At 36.1% G+C, this 23415-nt stretch overlaps 1 protein-coding gene across 1 annotated transcript; it reads left to right on the forward strand.

Annotated features, from left to right (window-relative positions):
• Positions 1-10787: 10787 nt before the first annotated feature.
• Positions 10788-22454, forward strand: LOC145784728 (palmitoyltransferase ZDHHC3-like). Its single transcript, XM_082596582.1, has 7 exons — positions 10788-11022; positions 12772-12937; positions 13222-13340; positions 13664-13725; positions 16646-16751; positions 17323-17395; positions 19097-22454. The coding sequence occupies exons 1-7, from the start codon at positions 10907-10909 to the stop codon at positions 19298-19300; spliced, it is 846 nt and encodes a 281-aa protein (XP_082452708.1). The 5' UTR covers positions 10788-10906; the 3' UTR covers positions 19301-22454.
• The last annotated feature ends 961 nt before the right edge of the window (positions 22455-23415 follow it).

A 23415-nucleotide genomic window follows, 5' to 3' on the forward strand; every position in this document is an offset into this window, starting at 1 on the left:
AATGAGCTATTAACTGCCGATTTTGGAAAAGAATATGTAGGGAAAAAATGTGATAAGTAAACAGAGTAACAGAATGGCCCGTTTGCCCCCGCGTCCCATTTGACCCCGCTTGACCCTATTCATCAACTACTGCTCAGACCATCAACTTACTCCAGCGATTCTGACTGCTACCAAGCTTACCAGATCGGCCTCCAGTTAAATTTAAAGCTCGCACGTTGACATGGCCTGTGTATGTAGGACTGTAGGTCATCATGGTTACAATGTTTCTTTCTACCGATCGAGTTAAAAATTTCTTTTCAGAAACGCTTCATTCTCTTAGTATGAATCTGATGCTTAGGTGCGTTGCAACATTAAAAGCTTCCAGATAAAAAGCACGCAGCCCAGGGCAAGATGTATTGTGAGGAACAGGACCGTAGACCATATGAACGATTGCAGAATCTTTCACACACTAAGTGTAACCTATGGTCCGCCCCAGACAGCAAATCATTCATTTTTTACATTGATTCAACGTCTACAGACATTGAGTCAATGTAAAAAGCAGTTGATTTGCTGCTGAGGCCTGTGTTGAATGATGAGATCGACTGGGTGCTCTGTAGTAGGCTGGCGCCTGGCAGTGTAGACCGGCAAAATCGTGAACCTGGGTTGGTAAAAGGATAGACCAACGGCCCCAGATGCCCAACACCGCTTTTTTGTCGTAGTCAGGCTTACGCCCGGTATTGGAAGATTTAGATTAAGTGGACGGAGCGGCAAGGAAGCCAATTTTCAACTTCACCTTCTAGCATGCATTTAAGTGTCTTTCCAAAGACACAGTGCTCTTGAGTGGTGTCGAACCGGCGCCCTTCGAGCAACGTGCCAGAGCTCTCACCACTCCGCTATGCAGCCGACGTAGACGGACATCGCTAAATCTCCTTTGTTACGAGTCACCATCTGATGTCATCGATTTAACTGATTTACGATCATGACATTTTTAATTACCTTTGAATTTTAACGTTGCACTTGCTTTGTACTTTATTAGCTCTGGTGAATATATTTTTACAGCTTGTTTTTTTATATACACTTTAAGCCTATTATTCAGCTTAGCTAGTTACTGCCTATAGCTTAAAAATGCTTGAACATGAAATGGAACAGCGACCATGCTATTTTTATAAATTTTTATCTTGAAGACGCTGCTGCGTATAGAGTGTTTATGGAATTCATTTTTAAAGGCAATATTAAAAAAATGCAAACTCATGTAGGAAATTATTGCTAATTTTGTTCTAGCAATCATATCAAAAGCAATTTCTAACAGAACTTGTATCGTCTCTTAACATCGCATATGGATTTTCAAACAACCGTTTTGAGCAGCAATTAACTCCTTTATCCTGGGCTGATGTTTAAATATGTTTTGTTGAGGTAAAAATACCGCGTTTTGTTGTATCTCTAACCGTGTAGTCAGCCAGTTAGCAAATCACGTTTAACATTGATTCAACGTCTGCAGACTTTAAATTTATGTAAAAAATGATTGATTTGCTGGCTAGGTTCTCTTTCATTTCGATATCCTCGTTGAAAATGACGTTTCCCTGTCAGAAAATCAATCCTTTTTTACATTAATTCAACGTCTGCAGACGTGTAAGGAGATATTTGATGGCTGGGTCGTTTATCTGAATCCAGTGAAATTCTTAGACCGTTCAACAAACAGATGAATTTGCATCTTTCGTAACGTTTTTTTTTCGATTAGACTACGTCTTACCGACTCAACTTATCGTTTGTTTGTAATCCTCGCTCTGCCGACTTCTTCTGTTGGTCTAGTTCGTGTGTACCATCTTGTCAATGTATCTATTTTATATTTTATTTAACTTTTTACAAAAACAACAGTTTATCCCAACGAGCATTGCACTTCTTCTCAATCTTCAACGTCATCAAAGTTTTCGTTATGTTTACGTTGAATGGACATTATCAGACGTTATTTTTACGTTTTTTTAACTTTTATTGTAGTTTCTGGCTTTATTCAACTTATTCTCCAGTTCAACTTGAGCTGTGCATCATCTGGTGTCAACTTAACGTTTTTTTGCGTTAGATTGACGCAAAACTACGTTCATATTAGCGTTGCTTCTCGTCTCGGTGTTCTTTAAATTTAACCAACTTTTTCAAGCTTTAGTTTATGTGCAGCACCTTTTCCGTTTTTTCAACGTCGTCTGAAGTTGAACTGACGCATTTATCTCGACGTAGCTCAGTCCTACCTGGTGTCAGATCCTTGTCTGTCGTGAGTTGCATGTTGGTTTTATTTTATTTTTTAAAGGAGTTCTTCACTCCTGCATGAAAAGAATAGAACGCAAAATGCAAAACGAAAGATCACTGGCAATAAAACAATCCCAACCTGCACATCGGTCCTTTCTTACATTGATTCAACGTTTGGATACGTTGAATCAATGTAAAAAGGGCCCGATTTGCTGGCTGAGAATTTTTATTGTCAAACGATTTTTTTGCGTCTAGGGTCCATTCTTTTCATGCAGATAGATCAAGCATTTCAACCATTTGCTTTTTTTTAAACAACAAATGCGTTTGAACAAGCAGTCATGGAATTGTTTCTTGGGCAACATTGTATGAATAAAACCGATCCAATTAGTTGTCATTGACATAAAACGAACAGTTTCACTCAAGGTACATGCAGTGCATTGAATATCTGTAGACGTGAAAACATTCGTTGGTGACGGGTTACTGTCTTGTCCAACGAATCAGTTCTTATTTTCATCATTCAAATGTTTTCTAACATTCCACATAGAAAAAAACTCGTCATTTCTGCATTGATTTAACGTCTGTAGACGTTGAATCAATGTAACATGACGGATCTTGCTTTGTCTGCTTGAAGCGATGTTAAAAGGATATCCTTTGTTGGCTGAAATTTTCCTGTTTTCTAGTTTTTTGCCGAAAAACTCTACTTGTAGCAGCTCTGTAATAGTAAATGCTGGATCATTTAGTTTTTTTTTTTATTATTATTTTAAACCTATAATTTTTACGATTTTAAATATAACATTCTATTTGTGATTACCGCAGAAAATAGTATTGCCAACCACATTTGCACCCACTACACGTGATAGCATGTCAACTACCCTGCTTGCAAACTGTGTCCATTTTGAGATTGATTCAACATTTGCAGACGTTAAATTAAAGCGCCAATAAGATGGACTGTGCTAGTTGTGATGCCTACTTGATTTTTAACGTTTTTTAATTTTCAGAGGCAAGAGTGAAACTGACCTTACAACGCTAACGGACACTTCTTTTCCGAAGCCAGGACCCAGGGTGCACCAACTTCTCCGGCCTTCGCTCAGTTATTCTTTGGGAAATTCAGCAAAGTATTAACTGAGCTTGCAGTTCTGCGTTTGGTTTATTCATTGGCATTATCAAATATTTAACATCGTTTTATTGCCATAAAACAACGTCTTTTGATGTGATTTTTATAAACCAATAGTATAAGTTGAAGCAGTGCAAATATAACCAAGCAACCACACGGCGTTTAACATTACACAACTTTAAACTAAAAATTGCAAACGTTTTCGGCTACATGACATGTTAGCCTTTCTCAAGTATCTGGAAAACTGGTTTTATCTGCATTTGGTTCAACATAGTTACCTCTTTACCAACATTGTATCATAGTATATGTTTTACATTATACGTTGTTTTTGCGCAATTGAACGTTTTGTGGACTATGAGTCAAGCTAAGCTGAAACGTGAAGCGTTCAATGCTCAAGGGCGCTTTCTGTTGATGTAATTGTTCCAGAACTACGTCACGAAACAATAGTTTGTATTTTGATTGAATTTTATACAGGTAGTTGTCACATCTGCAGACTATTCGCATCTGAGGTAGTGGAAGCATGGGCTAGATTTTATTTTTGCCATAGAAAGTGCAATCGCATTGTGTTTTTGAAGTTTTACAGTGTTTTTGTGATAATAAGTTAATAATAGTTTCCATGACCTTGTTCTGCTGATGCGTAGATATTCTATATTTTGATTGGCTGGTAAAATCGTTAGTTGAAAGGTTTTAAACAGCCAATGTAAACTTACAAGATTTAGCATCTTTTAGTGCAAACGTGCTGACGTTTTCATAATTTTTTTTTTACACGGAATGCTTTACTAGGAGAGATTTTGTTGTCAATGCTTTTAACTGTTCATAATTAACGAAAACCCGACAAATGATCATCATTTCATTCTTTTGGCCGCAAGTCTCTGAAAAGTCGAGACTAACAGCTGCATCTTTGTTGTAAGACCAGTTCCCTTAAGTGCAATGCCTTTGTTAAAGATCTTGTGCATTCGTGCGGCATTTCGTTTGGTGTTCATTTAGATGGTGGTAAATTTAGATAGGCTACATTATTATTTCGACTTTGTCGACTTTTAGCTGGTTGAGTTCATGTGGCTGGTTTCTTGTTGAAGCCAACATGGATAATCTAAACAACGCCAAAACATTTTTTTAATTTCAAGTTTAACACTCACACGACAACAGCCAATAGCTGTTAGTTTCATTATTCTTGTTCCTTGAAAGACTTTGTGATGCCAGTTTTATCGTACAGTAGTCTATCTCACGTAGATGATATTTTCTCTATTTTATCTTGCGATTTTCTCTTGTACAATAACTTATACGTTTTTGCCAAAGGATGTGATTTTTTAATAACACTTGTGCATGACCATCGCCCAATGCGTTTCATGATACAACCTAGCTTACCTTTTTCTGTATTGATGTTGCAATATTATCGTATATTTGGTTTAGTTTCAAAACTAAGTTATATTCCCCTAGTATTGACCTGTTTGATTCAACAAAGAAACAATAGTGGTGTGATATTAACTTTACTCAAACTAGTTATATTCCATCATGGAGTCTGCAATAAAAGGCTAACCTGTTTTTTTTCCAACAATCCGTTAACATGCCTTAAAAATTCAAAGATCCGGTTTGAACCTGTGGAAACAGGCTAAATCTCGCCACTGGAAACGGTGTTGAGTAGTAATAACCCTTTTATATCACTGGTTGGAGAATAAACTGTAGTTTTCAAGTGCTGTTGGTTTATGCTCTCAAATATGAGCACGTCTTGCAAAAGTTATATCGTGTTTTAACAGTTTATTGTGGTGTTTTCGTGACTGCCGAGTTGTAATTGCCCATCCCTAACTACAAGAAATGGTAGTTAGTTCTGTAGTAGCCTATTGTGTTGTATAGTACATTAAAAATTCTGTTTTTGGTGCATTGATTTTAAAGTCAAGAATGTTTTATTGAAACAACCTTAACATTTTGAAGATCAACAGTCAGTCGCAGCGTAGCCTAGGCTACTGGCTTACAGTAGCCTAGCCTAATTGTTTTCATACATTTCGACTCCAGCATAATTCTAAAATCATTGGTGGAGTTCGTTGTTAGTGTGGTACGTTAGTCTTCTAATATCGATGACCACTTGAGAGTTTTAGTGAGACTAGGCTTCATAACCTACGAATTAAGCTTATGTATTTACCTAGCTCTAACTGTTATTCGATCGTAGGACGTAGCTCCTGGATGCATCAAGACATTTTCTTCGAGTTCAAGAAGTGCGTCCAATTAACCTACAGTAGCCTAATGGCTAATTTGCGTTATACAGAGTCAGTTCCAACATTACCTCAGCTGCGTTGTAATATCAAGAACTGGTGAGTTATGTCGGCATAACAGTAAACCTGCCTAGCCTATGTCATGTCTCAGAAAAAGCTTTTTGATTTCTCAAGAATGTGCAGACTACTTCAGAGTTCAGTAGCCTACTGTTTAAAGCACGCGTCAATCTGATTAAATTGGATATATTTATGTCGAAGCTGACAAGCTTTTTTTTTTTATGAATCTTGGTCCTGACAGCTTCGAATAAACTGCTCGAAAAGGCATTGAATTGATGACGCAGACTCGTTCACTAAGGTTAATGTTTGTTTCTCGGCAGCCGATTTGTAGCAAGAATCATAGCATCTTTTCACAAATTGGGACTAGGTGGGCAAATTTTAAAAAAAGGGCACTTTTCGTGCGTAAATAATGGGAAAAAGGGCATTTTTCCCGAGCGTAAACTATGCAAGCTTAAAAATGTAGATTTCTCAGGCAAATTGTGGGTAAAAAGGCAGATTATACCTAGACTAAACATTTGAGACCCATAATTGATTCCTATATTCATCCCTGCCCACAATATTTTATAAATAATAACACAAGCCAACACACTTTTGTGTCAGCATAGTAAATGTCATTCTAGGGTAGCCTATATTTTGGGTGCTGAATTCAAAAATCACATCAGATTTTTTGTATCACATCAGGATTTCATGATATCTGTATGCTTTTTTGGTAAGAATTGGTAAAATCGACTCCTGATCTGTATTGGTAGACTATGGCGTTTCATGGAATTTGAACCCTTTTTCGTCAACAAGGTCTGCGATAAAGTCTAAATTCATCACGATAAAGTCTAAAGTCTACACAAGACATACAAATATAATATTAATAAAAACATTGAGGTATTTCAAGACCTGTTTTATTTTTTTATTTTATTGACGTCTGGTAACTTGAACCCAATTCTTCAAAGTTTATCTGCTAACACTAAACGTTCAATGTTCTTTTTTTTACAAGAGTATAGGCTACATTGTTATTTTTTTCGTGTTAAGAAGTAAGTTTGGTGGCTGTGCAAATCTCCAATGCATATTTTAAACCTTTTGATTTTTCCATTTTGTCCTTTTGTTGGTGCTACAGTTGTGTGTTTGTAATGTCATTCGCTATATGTTTGTGCCAGCAAAGAAAAATAAAATTGTAGAAATTGAATAGAATATAGACACTTAAAAATAGGTTCAGTTCTACAGAAAAAAGGAAATTCACATGCAGTTTTGGGAAACGTTACTCTGGGACAAACTTTCGCTTGCATAATTTTCGTGAATGTTGTGAGTTGATTTAGGATTTACATTGATCTATCGTCTTAGGTTTTCCACACAAGCTTTACATGCAGTATGTGGAGCCCATGATTTGTCCTGATCACCCAGGCGAATTTTGAAGTATGCAAAATATGCTAGTTTCACAAAGTTTGTTATGGTTTGCCTTTGCTTAGGAACAGTATAACTGCCACATATGTAACGAAAAACATCAGGGTCATTTTCACATTTTCTCCTTGAAGATGCCATCCTGCTACTTATTCACACCACAAACAGAATTAACACCTTGCTAATATGAAAAAATCTGAATACATGAAAATTCAAAAAAGAATGAGTTATAGACAAGTTTCACATAAGCTTAAATCTCCACGTTCAACAAAAAAGATAAAACCGATGTTATATATCAAAAGTGGAGTGGTACTGACAACGTGAACGTAACCCTGCCTGTAAGGGGTGGTTTATGGACAGTTCTCAGAAGATACATAAGTTGAATGGTCTACCATAGACAGATGGTCCACTAGCCAGACGGTCTATGTGACTTTTTTGACCAGTGGACTATCTAGCTAAGGGGTCTTCTGACTAGTGTACCTTCTGAAGATAGGTCGGTCACCCCAATGGTCATGGTATCATCATACATCTCCAAATGTTACAAAATAAAATCATTTCCATGATTATGACAAATTTTCAAACACTATTGGCTCATAAGGTCTTTACAAAACGGTAACAGTAAGAGAAAATTCGGCCAAACAGCCAAAATTATGAAAAAATATCACGCAAAAATCTCAAAAACTTGATGTGATGGGTAAAATCTGTGATTTTTGAAATCAGCAGCCTCAATAGCCTATACCCCAAATCACATCTTACATTGCAAACACAAAATTTTTTATCTTTTTTGTTGGCCTGTGTAATCTAATAAAATTTAATCTAGCGACATTTAGTTGCAGAGCTCTCTTGTACTAAAGTAAAAAGAAACAACTATGATAATAGCCATAAAAGAAACAACGATGATAATACAGTATATGAAACGCAACTGCTAAGATAGTACAATGAGTTGAATCTTTGCAGAATTAGATGATTCTAAAGAGCTGATGGTATTTTATTTTAATGAAAATCAGGAAACAAACTTCGGTAATTCAGACATTTAGAATCTCACACAAAATATGAGGTACTCACAACACAAATTGATAATAATTAATCTGCTTGAATGGAACATTAAGGATATTATAAGTAAAGTCAAAGGTAGGCTGATAAGTTCTAAATGTATGCTGAAGCTTTCCATTTAGTTGTTCATTCTTTAACTTGGATCTAACTTAAACAAAAATTAAGTCTTAAAAATTGCCCACCTAGTTTTGAACTAGGTGGGCAAAGAAAGGGCTAGGGGGGCAAGCAAAGGGACTAGGTGGGCAATTGCCCACCTAGTTTATATGTGAAAAGATGCTATGGCAAGAATTGACAGCGATAGACACGTGTTTCGCCCATGAGGCTGGGCTCATCAGTATCGCACCGTATTCTGCCACAAATTTATTCGACCACCGCTTTACCAGTCAGTTTAACTCTTATCTTTTTGTGGAAACAAAGAAAGAGCCAACAAAACCAGCAGGCGCCAGGGCAGAGGACATGTGAAGAGAGGGGCGTTCTTCCCAGCTATCAGCACAAGGCTGAGCACTCGCTAGTACAGCGAGCAGCTGCGATTCGCTCACCATAACGGTGTAGCTTCCACGCAAGCCATTCAGACTTTCCAATCAACGATATGTTTCTCGGCAGCCGATTTGTAGCAAGAATTGACAGCGATAGACACGTGTTTCGCCCATGAGGCTGGGCTCATCAGTATCGCACCGTATTCTGCCACAAATTTATTCGACCACCGCTTTACCAGTCAGTTTAACTTTATATTAACTCTTATCTTTGTTTCCACAAAGATAAGAGTTAAACTGACTGGTAAAGCGGTGGTCGAATAAATCTGAAACAAAGTAATGAAAGCAGCTATTTTTTAATAAAATTATTTTTGTCTTGTATTTATAGGTATACTGTGTAACGGTCCAGGAGTTACTGCGGTCCAGACGTTACTTTAAGTTTCAGAATCAGACTGTGTATTCACAGTCCAGAAGTTATTGCCAGACTAGAAGTGAACAAACAAAGGTTGCCAGATTTAATGATTCCAGCAGCTTCAACAAAAATAAGATGAAAGTTAAAACACAACCTTGTGACAAGAATCAGAGCTGGTATACTGTACAAGTCTCCGCCCTGATGAAAAACATGTGATGTCTTAGACAAGAATCGACCAAGACGCATGGGTTGAAATGTGTGAACAGTAAAGCAAAGGTAAAGTAACTTCACTCCATAAGTTTGGTTGATTCCTGTTTATGATGTCATGGTATCTTTCACCAGGGGAAAACTTGTACACCAGCCCTCAAAAATCATTGTTGTGTTTGAATAAAAAAATGTTTGAAACAAGGCATTGCTTAGTAAAATGTTCTTCAATACAGATGAATCATTGTAGTCTTCAATACAGACCTCGGAGCTGGTTTACAAGCTCCCCCTTTGGTTAAAAAGGCGATGACGTCCGGAGGAGGTATCCACCAAAAAAATAGTAGAAAAGTTGGGTGAAATCAGTCAACCACGACGATAAAAAGCATGCCTTAGTAAATTAGTTGTGATTTGCTTGTTTCTGCTTCAATTTTTACAATTGAACCAGCCCTGCAAAGCAGAAGATCTCACCTATGCAAAGCAATGTAACACAGGCCCGAAAAACACCACATATCTCCTTAGAAAAGAGTTAAACTTGACCAAGTTTAACTATTTATCCGAAGAATACTTCTAAAGATACCAGCATTTAATCAAGAACATATCTCAGTCGTTTCTGCTTCGATTTTTACAATTGAACCATTGCTGGAAAGCACGAACTATCATCTACCCAAATAAAGCTAAGCCAGATCCTAGAAGTTAAAAATATTTCCTAGGTAAAGAGTTGAACTTGACCGACTTTAACCATTTAGCCTATACGAAAAATACCTTCAAAGATACCAGCATTTAATAAATGCTAATCTAAAGAACATATCTCTGTCTTCTATTCTATTTCTATGATTGAAACTCATGAGACAACCTGGCAACACTAGTCTAAGTAAAAATTTTTTAATTTTTTGAAAAGTAATAGGCCAACTAACGTTATATATAGGCTAAATTTCCTCAAATTTGCATATTATCGTGTGCAAAGACAAGGTACTTATCTACAAAGCATGAAAAGATATATACTAGTTAGGTTTCAAGAAGTCCTTTGAAAAAATGTGTCTGTAAATCTTTAAACTTCTCTGCATTGCCAATGACTTTATCAACCATAGTATTGCTGTTTACTCTAAAACCTAGATATAAAATATGCAAAAAAAGCTTTATCTGCATCATAATCTACTAGTATTTGCACGGAATGGCCTGTTTCGGTGAGTCCGATCCCTATTCGGTGATTTTTTTCAATTTTTTTTTTAAATTATTGGGTACCGTAGCCTAATTATCATTGCCGTTTTAGGGTTAGGGGTTAGAGGTTAGGAACTCACCGAATAGTAGCAGACTCGTATTTGCAAGTTTTTTTCAAACCAATTTCGACACAGCATGTCCCTTGCAATAGCAGTCATTTTTGGACTGCTACAGCTGAGTGGCAGTCCAAAAATGACTGCCAGACCAGAAGTGACAAGAGCTGCGTCGGTGAAAGATAGAAAAAATAAAATTTAGTAACTAAGTTAAATTAACTTGTTGCTCTTAAACTAGTGCATAATTTTTCGGTTAAAATTAATCAATACTTAAAGTTGTCACTGTGACGTTGTGAAAAGTTGTAAACTTTATTATAATATTTTTCAAAAAATAATAAAATATTTGGCAACTCTGGTCAGTGGTCACTTCACTTCTGGACCACTACAGTAGTACCGGTACCATAGATAAGATATCTATGGTAGTACAGCGCAGCGGTACTTCACCAAGAAAGATTTAATCATACTGTAGGCTGAGTTTATCTAATAATATTGGTAAATGACAAATCACAATGGTGTTTCACAAGGATCCTTGCGGAATATTTTGCATTATATTGACATATGGATTGGTGCTATATGCTGACTATGTTGTTATGCAACATGTGTTATCAACTACTTTAGCAGGAAGGTTGGTAATGTGGTGAATTATATACTTCAAATTCTATCTTTATTTTTTTGGGCTTTGTGATGTTGTGAAGTAACTTTTGTGTGACTTCTGTAAGCACAAGCAGTAACCACACCACTGCTTATTTTTTAAGCCATGATATACCGGTACATGTATATCATACAGTCCAAATCGGTCAATCGCACAGTCAATTTTCCAAGCTCTTTTATGTGATTAATCATATTCATTGATTGACAATATTCTGGTATCCTACACGTCAATACCGAACGTTCATTTTACACAAAGGCTTGAAAGCAAACTGCTAGATATTTTTACCGTTTATGCGATAATCTACAGCTTGTAGAAATGAATGCACTTCTGCTACTGTTACAGTTGGTTGGTTTTGAATCTTTATTCTCAGAGTGGCAAAGCCATGGTAGGTTATTCCTGGTAGTTTCGCATGGTTGTAGAGGATTTTAAAACAGGGTCTGAATGGAGAGCACTGAGCAGTCTTGAATGCTTTGCTCAAATGCACACCCTTAGGGTCGAACCAGCACCTCTTTTACTCACAGCACAATCCAATCACAGCTCCTATCTTCAGTGTAGTGTCTTGTATTTAATGGCTGCGGGTCTGGGGAGATCTTGCAACGATTTTTGTCTATTGGTGTGAGGAGCATGAAGGCTTGAGCAACACTTTATCGAAGGAAATATGCAGCTAAGTGTCAATGCAAGTCTACAAATCAATGAAGAATTTATATTCTATAGTTGAATTTTCTTTCCAAGTGAATAAAAATGGTTTGGGATTATGCATTGCTATGCTATAAAGTGATTCATGCCTTTTACCGATATGTGATTAACCAATTTCGACTGTATTGATTTTATAAATCAATTCTGCATGGTGCATTTTTTTGTAAATTTTAACTAAACCTCACCTTTTATGTCTGCACCATCTAACTATCATTTACTATAATTTATGTGGTATATATAGTGAACAATTTCATTTAAATTAAAATCTGTTTTTGTAGTTTGCTATAGATTATATTCCTTCGTTGTTTTTTTAGTTTGGACAAATTAGTTATATAGTTTTACTGAGGAAACTAGTTAAATACCATGCCCGTTTAACGTTTTTGTTATTTAACCCTTTGATTGCATTTAATTACACAGTTAGGCGCTGGTCAAACAGGCGCCCACACTGTGACGTCTTGTGACGGAATGGCCCGTTAGTACTAGCGTCATCAAATATGCGCCCAGACATTGGAAGGATTTGTGCTAAAACTCAGCTCAAATTTCGCACTGACTTTGTTTGAAATGAACTTCATTAAATTGTACATGATATGATACGGAGCTGTAGTTAGTTTTGTTTTTGCGAAAACTCTTTTTATATATGTATTTTTATTCAATGCAGAACCTTTTTAGTTTGACTGTGGGTGCCGCCAAATGATTTGGTTGTTTGCAGGGTGACTCTTTCCTACTATAAGTTATTTCTACTACTGAGCCTCTTGAATGAAAAGCAGTCATTGAAATTTGCTGTTAACTTGCTGATAGCTAAACCTGTATCATCATTTCATGGTCTTGTCTTTTCTTTATTGGTGGAGTTTTCTGTCAATGCGTGGTGTGTACTGCAATTGGTATTTTTACAATTTGCATTGAACATGTGGCTACAGTCTAACATACAGCTGTTGATCAGCCAAGACAGTTGTAAGGTTTGTTTAAAGTGTGCAGCTGCCCTGGAAAAGTATTAGTTAAAATAACATTGTGTGTAATTTATTTCAGTTTATGGGGTCCACTTCATGCCATTTTGTTTAATATGGTTGTGTTTGCATTACTTTTTGCTCACACAAAAGCTGTCTTTTCTGATCCTGGAACTGTTCCATTGCCTCGGATGGGGTTGGATTTTTCTGATATTCACATGCAAAAGAACTTGAATCACAATGATCAGGTAAATATAATGTAATTGTTACAAAACTATTGTTATCTTGCTCCTATGTTTGTTGCATGGAAAAGTTTTGTTATCTTGGAATTAATGAATGGCTCATTGAAAATTTATGAAAAGTTGTTACTGGAGTTTGTTTTGAGAAGCTGGTCATTGGTTGACGTTTTATTCAATCAAATACAGGATTTTGAGGTGTGTGTTAAATAAATAATTTTATGCAGACTGGTAAATCAGAAACCACTATTAATCTGTCAATTCACTAACAGAATGTTACATGGAAAATTTTTTAGATGTTAAATGGAGAAGATTGGACAATATGCCAACGTTGTGAAACATACAGACCTCCTCGTGCTCATCACTGCAAGGTGTGTAAGAGGTGCATACGAAGAATGGATCATCATTGTCCATGGTATGTGCGCATATGCCACTGAACACATTAATTTTCAGTGATGCATTTGTAGTTCTGTTTTCCTTTAGGACTTGTTTATACAATTAGTAGAATATCCTACAACATTACTGGTAAATCCAATTCAAATTTAATGTTAAGTGTTTTAAAATCAAAACCTTGTGTGGGTAAATCAGATTTACAAGAATACAATCATAAGTTTTCGCTTCAGTTCAAACAAACCAAAATATTCAATTAGGATGAAAGCACAACATTTTATGTTTATCCAATATAGTAGCATTGTTTTTACTGTACTTGCAAATAACAAATCCTTCAATTTATTGCAGGGTAAACAACTGCATTGGTGAAATGAATCAAAAATATTTCATTCAATTCTTGTTCTATACAGGTAATTTACAAACAGTTTGGTTGGCATCGGTATTACCGAGTTTTTGATACAACCGAGTTTAGAGCTCGACCGATATCACTTTTTCAGGCCGATACCGATATTTATGAAATTTTTAGGCCGATACCGATATATATCAGTTACGAAAAATTTGTTACCAACAAAGTTATTAAGCAACAAACCAGTCCAAGAAAGTTTATGCATTAGTTGGTGTAACGGAAAATCATTCTTAACACTAATCACAAAAAAACACCAAACAAAAAAGAAACAACCCAGGCCTTGAAATTCGTTTTTGCTAACGGCGGACAAACGTGTCCGGTCTGAATTCTTCGCCATTTAAGAGCTGTGGCTACGGTTTGGAAGGCTTTTTAAAATTTCGGCGAAGGCTTTTATCAGACCAACGAGGTGCGCTTGGAGAGTCAAAGCGCCGTGTAGCTGCAATACACCGCATAACTTTTTTTTTCTTGCGTTACAATGCTCTGGGCACGGGTCGGAAAACTTCTACAATGACGCTACTATTTTCTTCTGTGCAAAGTTTCACTAGGCTTTTTTCTTTGGGTTTATTTTTGCATGTCATGTGAGCGAAAGTTAATTTTCCCTGGGCCTTTTCTTTCTTACTGTAATACCAAAACTTGACAAATTTTGCTGCATCTTGCTGTGATAGCCTACTCGTATGATCTAATTTTGTAACGAATCTTGCCTTATCAATATCACTCGGAGATCAAAGTCAGACATTGTGACGTAAGACTTGAAATAAGTTGCGCGTGGGTAGTGTAGAAGTACACCGGTACTCCCATCGATTCTTAGCGAAAAATTCACCTAAGTTGTTACACTGATTCAATGTCATCAATTGTTGAAGCAACGTAAAACTCGAAAGCTTTCCTGCTTGAATGGAAGCTGCTAAGGGATACAGTATTAACATTTTCTAGATGCGCGCGCTAGAATGGGCGGGAAATTATATTCTCGCAACAATTGTTCGTGCTATGCAAGCACGTTTGAGCAACTTGTGTTTCTTCTAAAGGCATGTATGGCTGGTTCTGAGTTTGCTTTTGCTGGCTGATGTTTATCGGCGAAAAATAGCCGATACAATATATCGGCTACACCTGATATCGGCTGACCGATATATCGGTCGAGCTCTAACCGAGTCCTTGATTTTGTTTTAAACAATAAATGTGTCAATGTCAGAACATAATGGCGCAAAAGTCTGATGGCATGAGATTGATTGATTGATTGACATTTTATTTGTTGCGAGTATAAACACACATATTCAACAAAATCGGATAAAACAAACGATAACGTAAAATGTATTATGTGTGGATACTGCAACGGGTGGCTGCGAAGTGACCTGGAAGGTCTTCTAGTCGAGCAGCCACCCTCAAGAAAAGAAAAAGTAACAAATTAAACATCAATGAAGCGAGGCAAAAGAATCTAAAACATAAATTTACGGTATAATTGCTTGAATGAACACAAAATACATCATGTAATATAAGTTCTACATAGTCCTGAAGCCATCATCATTGGTAAAATGATAGTAGTAAATTTTTATAAATTTTTTTAAATGAATTAGGTGATTTTTTTCTTATTTCCAATGGGATTGAATTCCAAATTTCCACTCCTGTATACTTGAAACTACGTTGAAGTTTTGAAGATGAATATTGAGGAACATAAAAATTATCCTTGTCAATTGCATTTCTGGTATTGCGAGAATGTACATTTTTTGCTTTTTTAAAATAATTAGAAAAAGTACATGGTAGTGAATTGTTTTCATATTTGTGCATTAATTTTGAAGTTTCGAGTTTGAACAAATCTTTTATTTTAAGAACATTTAGTTGTTTAAAATATGGAGTCACGTGATCCGACCATCGACCTCCCGCGACTATTTTTATTGCTTTGTTTTGGAATGTTTGGAGTTTGTCGACATGCGTCTTAAAAGTGGAGCCCCATATTGTTATTGCATATTGTATATGAGGATGCACAAGCGAGTGATATAATTGAAGTCTTGTTTTCGGAGGAATGAAAGATTTCAATTTATACAAGATGCCGACGGACCGAGCAAGTTTCAATTTTATATCATCGATGTGGGGTTTAAACGAAAGTTGATTGTCAATAGTTATTCCAAGATATTTAGCGTGGTCAACTATTTCTAATTTATCACCGTTGTAGAGAACATTGATTTTATCAAGATTACTGTAGTTTTTTTTTGGCGGAATTACTAATAAGTTTGATTTGGAAGCATTGACGTCGGCAATGAGATTGGAAGTCGAAGTGTATCCATCGCTTACTTGTAGATCCGGCAGTCCGCTATATTGTTACTGGTTTGATAAAAGATGTTTTGTTTAAAATGTTTGAAATATACCATTCAAAATACAACTCATGTTTCCTAATTTTTCGGTTAAAATGATTGTGATAAAGTAACCCACTGTGATGTGATAGTTAAATATAATTATGTAGTTAAAAACGTTATATAAAATCACTTATATGCAGTATGCACAGGAATTAGCATTATTGTTAAAATCCCCAGTGTTGCTTTGTCTTGTATAGTGGCATTGTGCCAAGCCAAATCAAACTCTCCAAACTTTGATCGTTTTTATTAACGATAGTAGTGCCGAGATTAGACTGTCCACCTAAATGTTGTCTCATATCTGTAGATCTAGAATCAAAAGTTAACAGCTGTTAGAAATACCAGCGTGATACTACCCAAACAGCAAATCCATCATTTTGAAATTGATTCAACATCTGCAGACGTTAAATCAATATAAAAATAACGAATTCTGCTGTCTGGGTAGTTGGTGTTAATCAATGTTTTATTCTACGTTTCACATTCTTTTATGTTACATGATTTACTATAAATTTTAATAAGGATAAAAACTATAAAAGAAAGTTCATTTTGTTGTACTTATGTTTTATGCATTTATTTTTACAGGAATGCTTTGTATCTATGCCTTAATTCTCAACATTGCTAACTGGATCTGGCTCTTTGGGCAGGGCAGAACTACCAACGCTGATCTGTTGTCTAAAAAATCTACTGTGTAAGACCAAGTTCACTCTTCTCAAGTTCATGATGTTGATAATAATTTGTTTCTAATTCAGCAAACAGAATGAGAGTTGTCAATAACTACTACGTAGCTGTAAGCGGTGAGATGGTGTGGTTGGCAATCGAAAGGACATTGGTTCTACACCTATTCAGAGCACACGGTTATGTTTTGAGTTTTGACAAGACACTTAGCCTATTGACTTGCTTGCTTTTCTACTCTCCTGAATCTAAATTTTCACTCACCAGTCATGAAGCCTGCGTAGGCTGCTAAAGAAATGACTAATGCCAGAGCGCAGTTTCATTTATACGTTTAAATAACCTGAAATGAAAATACCGCTGCACAGAGTGTACATCATAAAAGGTAGTGACAAAGTGCTGTTATAATCTTGTCTAATGCCGGTTTGAAAAGTTAAATTTTTTTCGAAAACTGCTTTTCAGAGACTAGAAGGTATCTTGATCAGTTGTGATTAAATGTAATTACAAATAAAAAATCTTCTATTTCTAATGCATCAGTTGATATAAATATACTTTCATTGCGACGTTTTTAACAGTTATCCATAATTTAGGGCGCATGGAATCGGGCTTTGCATTGAGTCAATATTGTTTGGCCTCTTTGTGATTGTTATGCTTGTTGATCAGGTTCGTATAAATCTTTCAAATCTTATTATATCTAAATGAACATTTTATATGCGCTTTGTTATTTTTCATGAAAGTCACTGGACGCTAAAACTTAGTGATAGCAGTGGATTTTTAACAAAGTAATGTTTCGGTTCCCATTTCTGAATGAACTGCTTTTAGTTATTTTTTAGCGTATTCAATTTTTCTAAATAAATTTTAATGACATTTCAGGTAAAACCATTTGCACAACTGACAATGGTAATTTGTTATTTTTTAAAACTGGCATCCTGTAACTAACAACCAGCCAAACTCTTCTAGTCAATGGTTGTTGGGATAACATCTCTCATCAGTGTAACTAAGTATTGCATGGTTTGTGCTGACAGGACGGTAGAAATATTAAGGTACAGTATGAGACACTTTATTTCCATCATCACGTGATGGCAACTGCCACCTACACATTGTTTACACTAAAATTGTATAAAATGGATTAGCATTATATGCCACAGTCTCACTTGGCTTGTTGCAAAACTTGTAAGCGCGCATGTATTGTGTAGGTTGGTTTTGTGTCGACCAAAACGCTTCAAACTAGTAAGACGAAATTTAGATATTTGATCTATAACTGTACTTACACTGCCCATAGCCTACACTGAAGCTTATTCAGTCTCGTTGGCCATATTCGGAAATGAAGGGGCGAACATCAACTGTACTGGCAAAAATTATTTTTTCATGTTAAACCATTGCCTGCATTCCTTGCATAATCATTTACTGCACAGGTTATTGCAGCGGTCGCGTATAAGTGCTTGGCAGTGTAGTTGATCACCGTCAGCATAACTATGCTTAAAAATATATTTGGCTCTTATTTAAACCTGCATTTTATTTATCTATCAATAATCTAAAAAAGCTTCCCTGGTTGCATCTGAATCGGGAAGATATTATGAGTATAGTAGGCCTACTGGTACTTCATAGTTTCATCATTTTGATGTTGAATTTGAGTCAAGTAGTTTGTTTCATGACATAGAATTGGCACCCTCTGATAGCTATCGCAGAAAAATGGCTTCGTCTATTTGCATATACGCTGTAAACTTTTTTAATAACGTCGTGTCACGTGCTTTTGGCTCTTATTTCATTACAGCGCAGAAGTTTTGAGTTCTTTTGCATTAGCAATTATAGTAACTTTCTGAAATTCAGTGCATCTGATCATGATGCAACAGCTTGTTGTTAAGTGACTTTGCTGTAAAATGACTTCGGTGCGACAACCTGCTTGAAGATTTCTGCAGAAAAGCTGACATCGTACCATTACTTTTCCCATAAACGTTGCCTTTCGCTTAGAGACGTTGAAACGATGTAAGCATGGTCGACCATTAGAAACTCAGAACATATGATCGACTGTAACAACAAGTGAAACTTACGCAATTACACAAAGCACACATTTAAGGACTTAGAATATAGTCTTATGAATTATGCATATTGATTGTGACACACACGAACACTAGTAGTCTCCAAGCAATGGCTGGAAAATAACAACTTTCTAAAACAAACTTTCATCTCAATGTACCACCAACGCACTTTGTAAAATGTTTGATAAGTAACATTTTATAGCATCTTGTGACAATAAACTTGAATGTGTAATTGTGTATAGTATCCTTTGTCTCCTGTGGATAATGGGTATTCGTAGACCGTACGTTGTGCTTTAGAATAAAGTTGAGCTCTTGATTGAATTAGGTGTCTTCAATTGTCGGAGATGAAACAGCTGTGGAGTACACCATACACAAGAGCAAAAAACAAAAGCCTCCTAAGCCAAGAAGACCAAAAATGGCGCTTCTTCGTGAAGTGTTTGGCTACGGGCCGATTTACAGCTGGTTCCTGCCCTGTACTTCTGCCAGCAGCAGTGTTCGCTCGGTGGCGCCTGGAAGTTATGACGTTTGAACTTTGAATTGTCACGAGAAGTCAAGCAATGAATGTATTTTGTCTGCGGATGAATACTAACAGTGCCCAGTGAAGCTTCTGTTGCCATGAAAACTGGGTCTACACAATGCTTCTTCAGGTTTTCTGTATTAGCCCCATCAGTCCATTTTTACATCGTCTGTAGACGTGAAAGGTTTATTTCAGTGCAACGTCTGCAGATGTTGATACAATGTAAAGCTGGACTGATTTTCTAGCTGAAAAGGTTTTATAAAGCGTTTCATAAATTTACCCAAACAGCAAAATCCGTTATTTTTACATTGTTTCAACTTCTGCAGACGTTGAATCAATATAAAAATGACGGATTTTTCTATGTTTCTGTTTCGCTTGTCTTGCGTACTTGAGAATTTTTAGCTGTTAAAATGTCTCAATCTTTTCAACTTAAAGAAAGTCAGTTGCTGATATTTGTTAAAACGTAGAAAATAACAATTTATCAAAACTTTCTATTTTCTGTTCCAAACAAGACGATACACGCTTGAAAATCCTTCATTCATTTCCAACTGTGATTTTATATGTAATTTTGTTTCCTAAATGTTGAGCTATGGTAATTAGCTTGGGTTGTGTTTGTGAAAACTTTAACGATTTGAGGGCCGCACAGCAAGTGTCCAGACAACAAATTCGTCATTTAAAAAAATAAAAATGACGAGTTTTGTTGTCTGGTATAATGCATTGATTTAGCCTTATGACGATGATTAATCTGCAGCTTGCAGTTGTTTTACAATTATTGCATGTTTTCCACCAGTTCTTTCAAAGTAAGTATTATATTGAACATTTCACTACTATATAAATTATTATGTCAACGAGTCGCAATGACAAAAATTTGTTTTATTGATGTCGTTTTATCTTATAGCGCTTTATAGTAGGTTCCATGAATCCATGGTGTATGCTTGATTAGAGAAAATTCGCTCGGAAGTAGCAATTTCACACATTTTCTGTATTCCCCAGCGATTTTTTATCAAAGCTTATATCCTAAGTTGATATTGTTACTTAAAAGTTCTATATTGCCGCAAAAAAAAACATTTAACCAACACAACATCTTTTAAATTTCACAAAGAAAGACCTGGAAACTTTGGAATGAAAAGTAGTAAAGCATCGGTAAACTTTGGGTGTTTAAAGCGTTTTAAAACACGTTATTTAAAAGTTAACATTCTCATCAAACTGGTGCTAATAATAATAACAATAGGCCTACCATATAAAATTATATGGTTCTATGGTGATCTTCCATCAAACCGCAGCTAAGCTCATTATTGTTATATTATAGAACTTACTTGTCTGTTTATTGTCGTCGTGTATAGTCGACGCGGCCTTTGGTAAACCAGATGTTGAGCTTCTGAATTTTGCCAAAACGTTAGATTGATGTAAAAGTAGCTAATACAAGATTGAAACATCACGGCTAACTTTATTGATGCCACGAAAAAACGTTTGGAAGTGTTTTGTGATGCCTGATCCCTTGTACCTTGATGCCATCGCCTCATGCGTTGTACAGTTGTGTCTTTGGTGAAGTCTGGTGAAGTGCTCAGTCCACAGAAATTCTTGCATACCTTTCTTGTGGGTTTTTACCTAGCAAACAGATAACCATACTGAACTTGAAATGTGGCATTGATGGAGTAATGAGTGTTCAAACGTTGTCTATTTTACATTGTTTTTCAAATTTGAAACGATGCAAAATCGGTCAACATGTGTCATTTGCAAGGTTGTCAGTTTTTGTCACCATCAATCAATTGCCTATTTTTCTTTAATTTCTGACGGTTCCGTTGTTCCATTTTCTTTTGCCGGTTTGTAAGTCACCTGCGTCACAACCTCACCTGATCCCAGTGGAATTAGATATAGAGCAGGCCTACAGCATTGCATGATCAACACCATATTTTTCTTTTGTTTATCTCACTGCAACTGACAATGTTTGAATTGCTTACGATTAATTAAACTGGGTGGTTCTTTTCCAGTGTTTTTTCACTATGCTTTCGATGTTACACATCAAATTCCACAAAAGTGTGTGCAGAAGACCCGGAAGAAGCTATAAAACAGCAATCTCAGTTTTAATTCTTTTATTTTTAACCGTGGTATTGAAATTATTACTTTTATGCTTGTGTTTCTTTTAAACTTTGAAAGTGATGCAATGGCGTATCACAAGTATTATTTTTCTAGCTGTAGCGATTTTTTCACTAAAATCGGTTACAAATTCTTTCGGCTTATGATAGAATTACAATCACCTTGACGTATTGAGAACCCCCTTTGTTTAATTAGTTTGGATGCCCCTGATATTGGTGGTTGCCGTTTTCTGACTGCCTTATCAGGAAGCGGGATTAACATTCGGCTATGCCAGTGCTTGTGCAGTACCACCAGACAGAAAAATACGTCGTTTTAAAATTGATTTAACGTCTGTAGACGTTAAATCAATGTAAAAACGACGGATTTTGCTGTCTAGGATGAATGTATGTTTTTTGTCATCGTTTTATTTTGTATGTTCGACACGATTCAATTTTTCTTCACTGACTTACATTCCTCATAGTCATGACATACATTCAAGGTTTGACATTACCCAGTTACCGACGTTTTTTATAGTGCACGTCTATCGACGTTGAAACTTTCTTATAAAAAGTTTAATTTTCTGACTAGGCCAAGTAGGCCTAGTTGCGGCTTTTTAAACTTCACGTGCATGTGGAGTAGCAGTCATCAAAGCATTTTTATTTGCTTTGACGGCGACAGATGTTGAAACAATGTATCTGTATCTACCCCAAGTTCTTTGTTGTCCATAATGTGGAGTCTTTATGAATTTAATTTTCAAGCTCATTGGTTGTTTGTATTAATATCAATAATAATTTTTCCAATAATAGTCCGACATCTTGTTTGGAGGGATCAATAAAGAAGTTTTTGTTTAAAAGAGTACGCGGGACTAGAAAGCGTTTTCAAACTTGGTTTCAAGTAGGAATACCGCAAGAGCAAAAGTAGAGTGTCATCATATTGCCCAGCCAATCGTGCTGTTCAAAACCTGGACGGAATGTGCAGCGCTGTACTAGTAATGTAATCTTAGAGATTGGTTTATGTATTTTCATTGCATTTTCGTTGAATGTTGTCACTTTTGCAAGTATTTGAATTAAACGTTTACGTTTAAAAGTTGTTGAAAGAATGCATGGGACTAAGTCGTGTAGACCTAACAATAGAATTAATGAGTTGCGGTAAGAAGAAGTATGACATCAAACAACCCAGCTGGTTTTGTTTTCGTTAACTGGTTTTTGTAAACTGCAAAAAATGATTAACCTACGATTTAAAAAAGTGAGATGCAGTAGTAGCAGCGTCACAGCAACGACAGACCGCGAAGAGTAAGACCTTCAAGTCAAGCAACCACTATCTGCCAAGTAGTCTGTAAAGCAGCTGTGTCCAATCAAAATGCCTCCTGTTGATCACATGGTAGGCTATATTTGGTTTCATATCAAAATGCTAGTGATTTGAATTTTATTGGTTAAAATCTTTCGAAAATTGAAATAAGATCACAGTTTACACTAGCAGTCGAAAAGTGCACAAATTTTTAGTTTGCTTCATGCGTAGGCCTACTGCTTGCATCAGCACTGCGGGCTGTAGGCTTATGTGTGGGTACAGCGGATTCACTGTAATCTCATCGCGGTAATTTCATCACATGGTAATTACATTGTCATCGCATTGTAATTACATCGCAAGACACCGCATCGTCAGTAATTTAATCGTCTTCGTCAACGTCCACCCATTTTTTTTTAAAGTGAAAAGGCGGATGATAAAGTAAATGAAACCCATTAAAATTCAAAGTTCAAAGTTGTTGTAATAAGCAAATTAAAATGAAGTCACCATGTTAAAAATATCTGAGACAGTTGCTTTTTAATCAAAACGACAAGTTGCGTGCAATTCCTCTTAAGAAATCCAGAGTTTTGCGATTTTCAAAATCGTTGACTATTCTTTAAATTTTAGTACCTAACCCTTGCTGGTAGCTTACGCAGCTCTCATACTGCGATGTAATTACCTGACGATGTGATATGCTGCGATGTAATTACCATGCAATGAAATTACCGTGATAAAATTACCGGACTGTCAACGCTACTGACTACAAT

This window comes from Aplidium turbinatum, chromosome 15 (assembly GCF_918807975.1).
Source record: "Aplidium turbinatum chromosome 15, kaAplTurb1.1, whole genome shotgun sequence".
Lineage (NCBI taxonomy): Eukaryota > Metazoa > Chordata > Ascidiacea > Aplousobranchia > Polyclinidae > Aplidium > Aplidium turbinatum.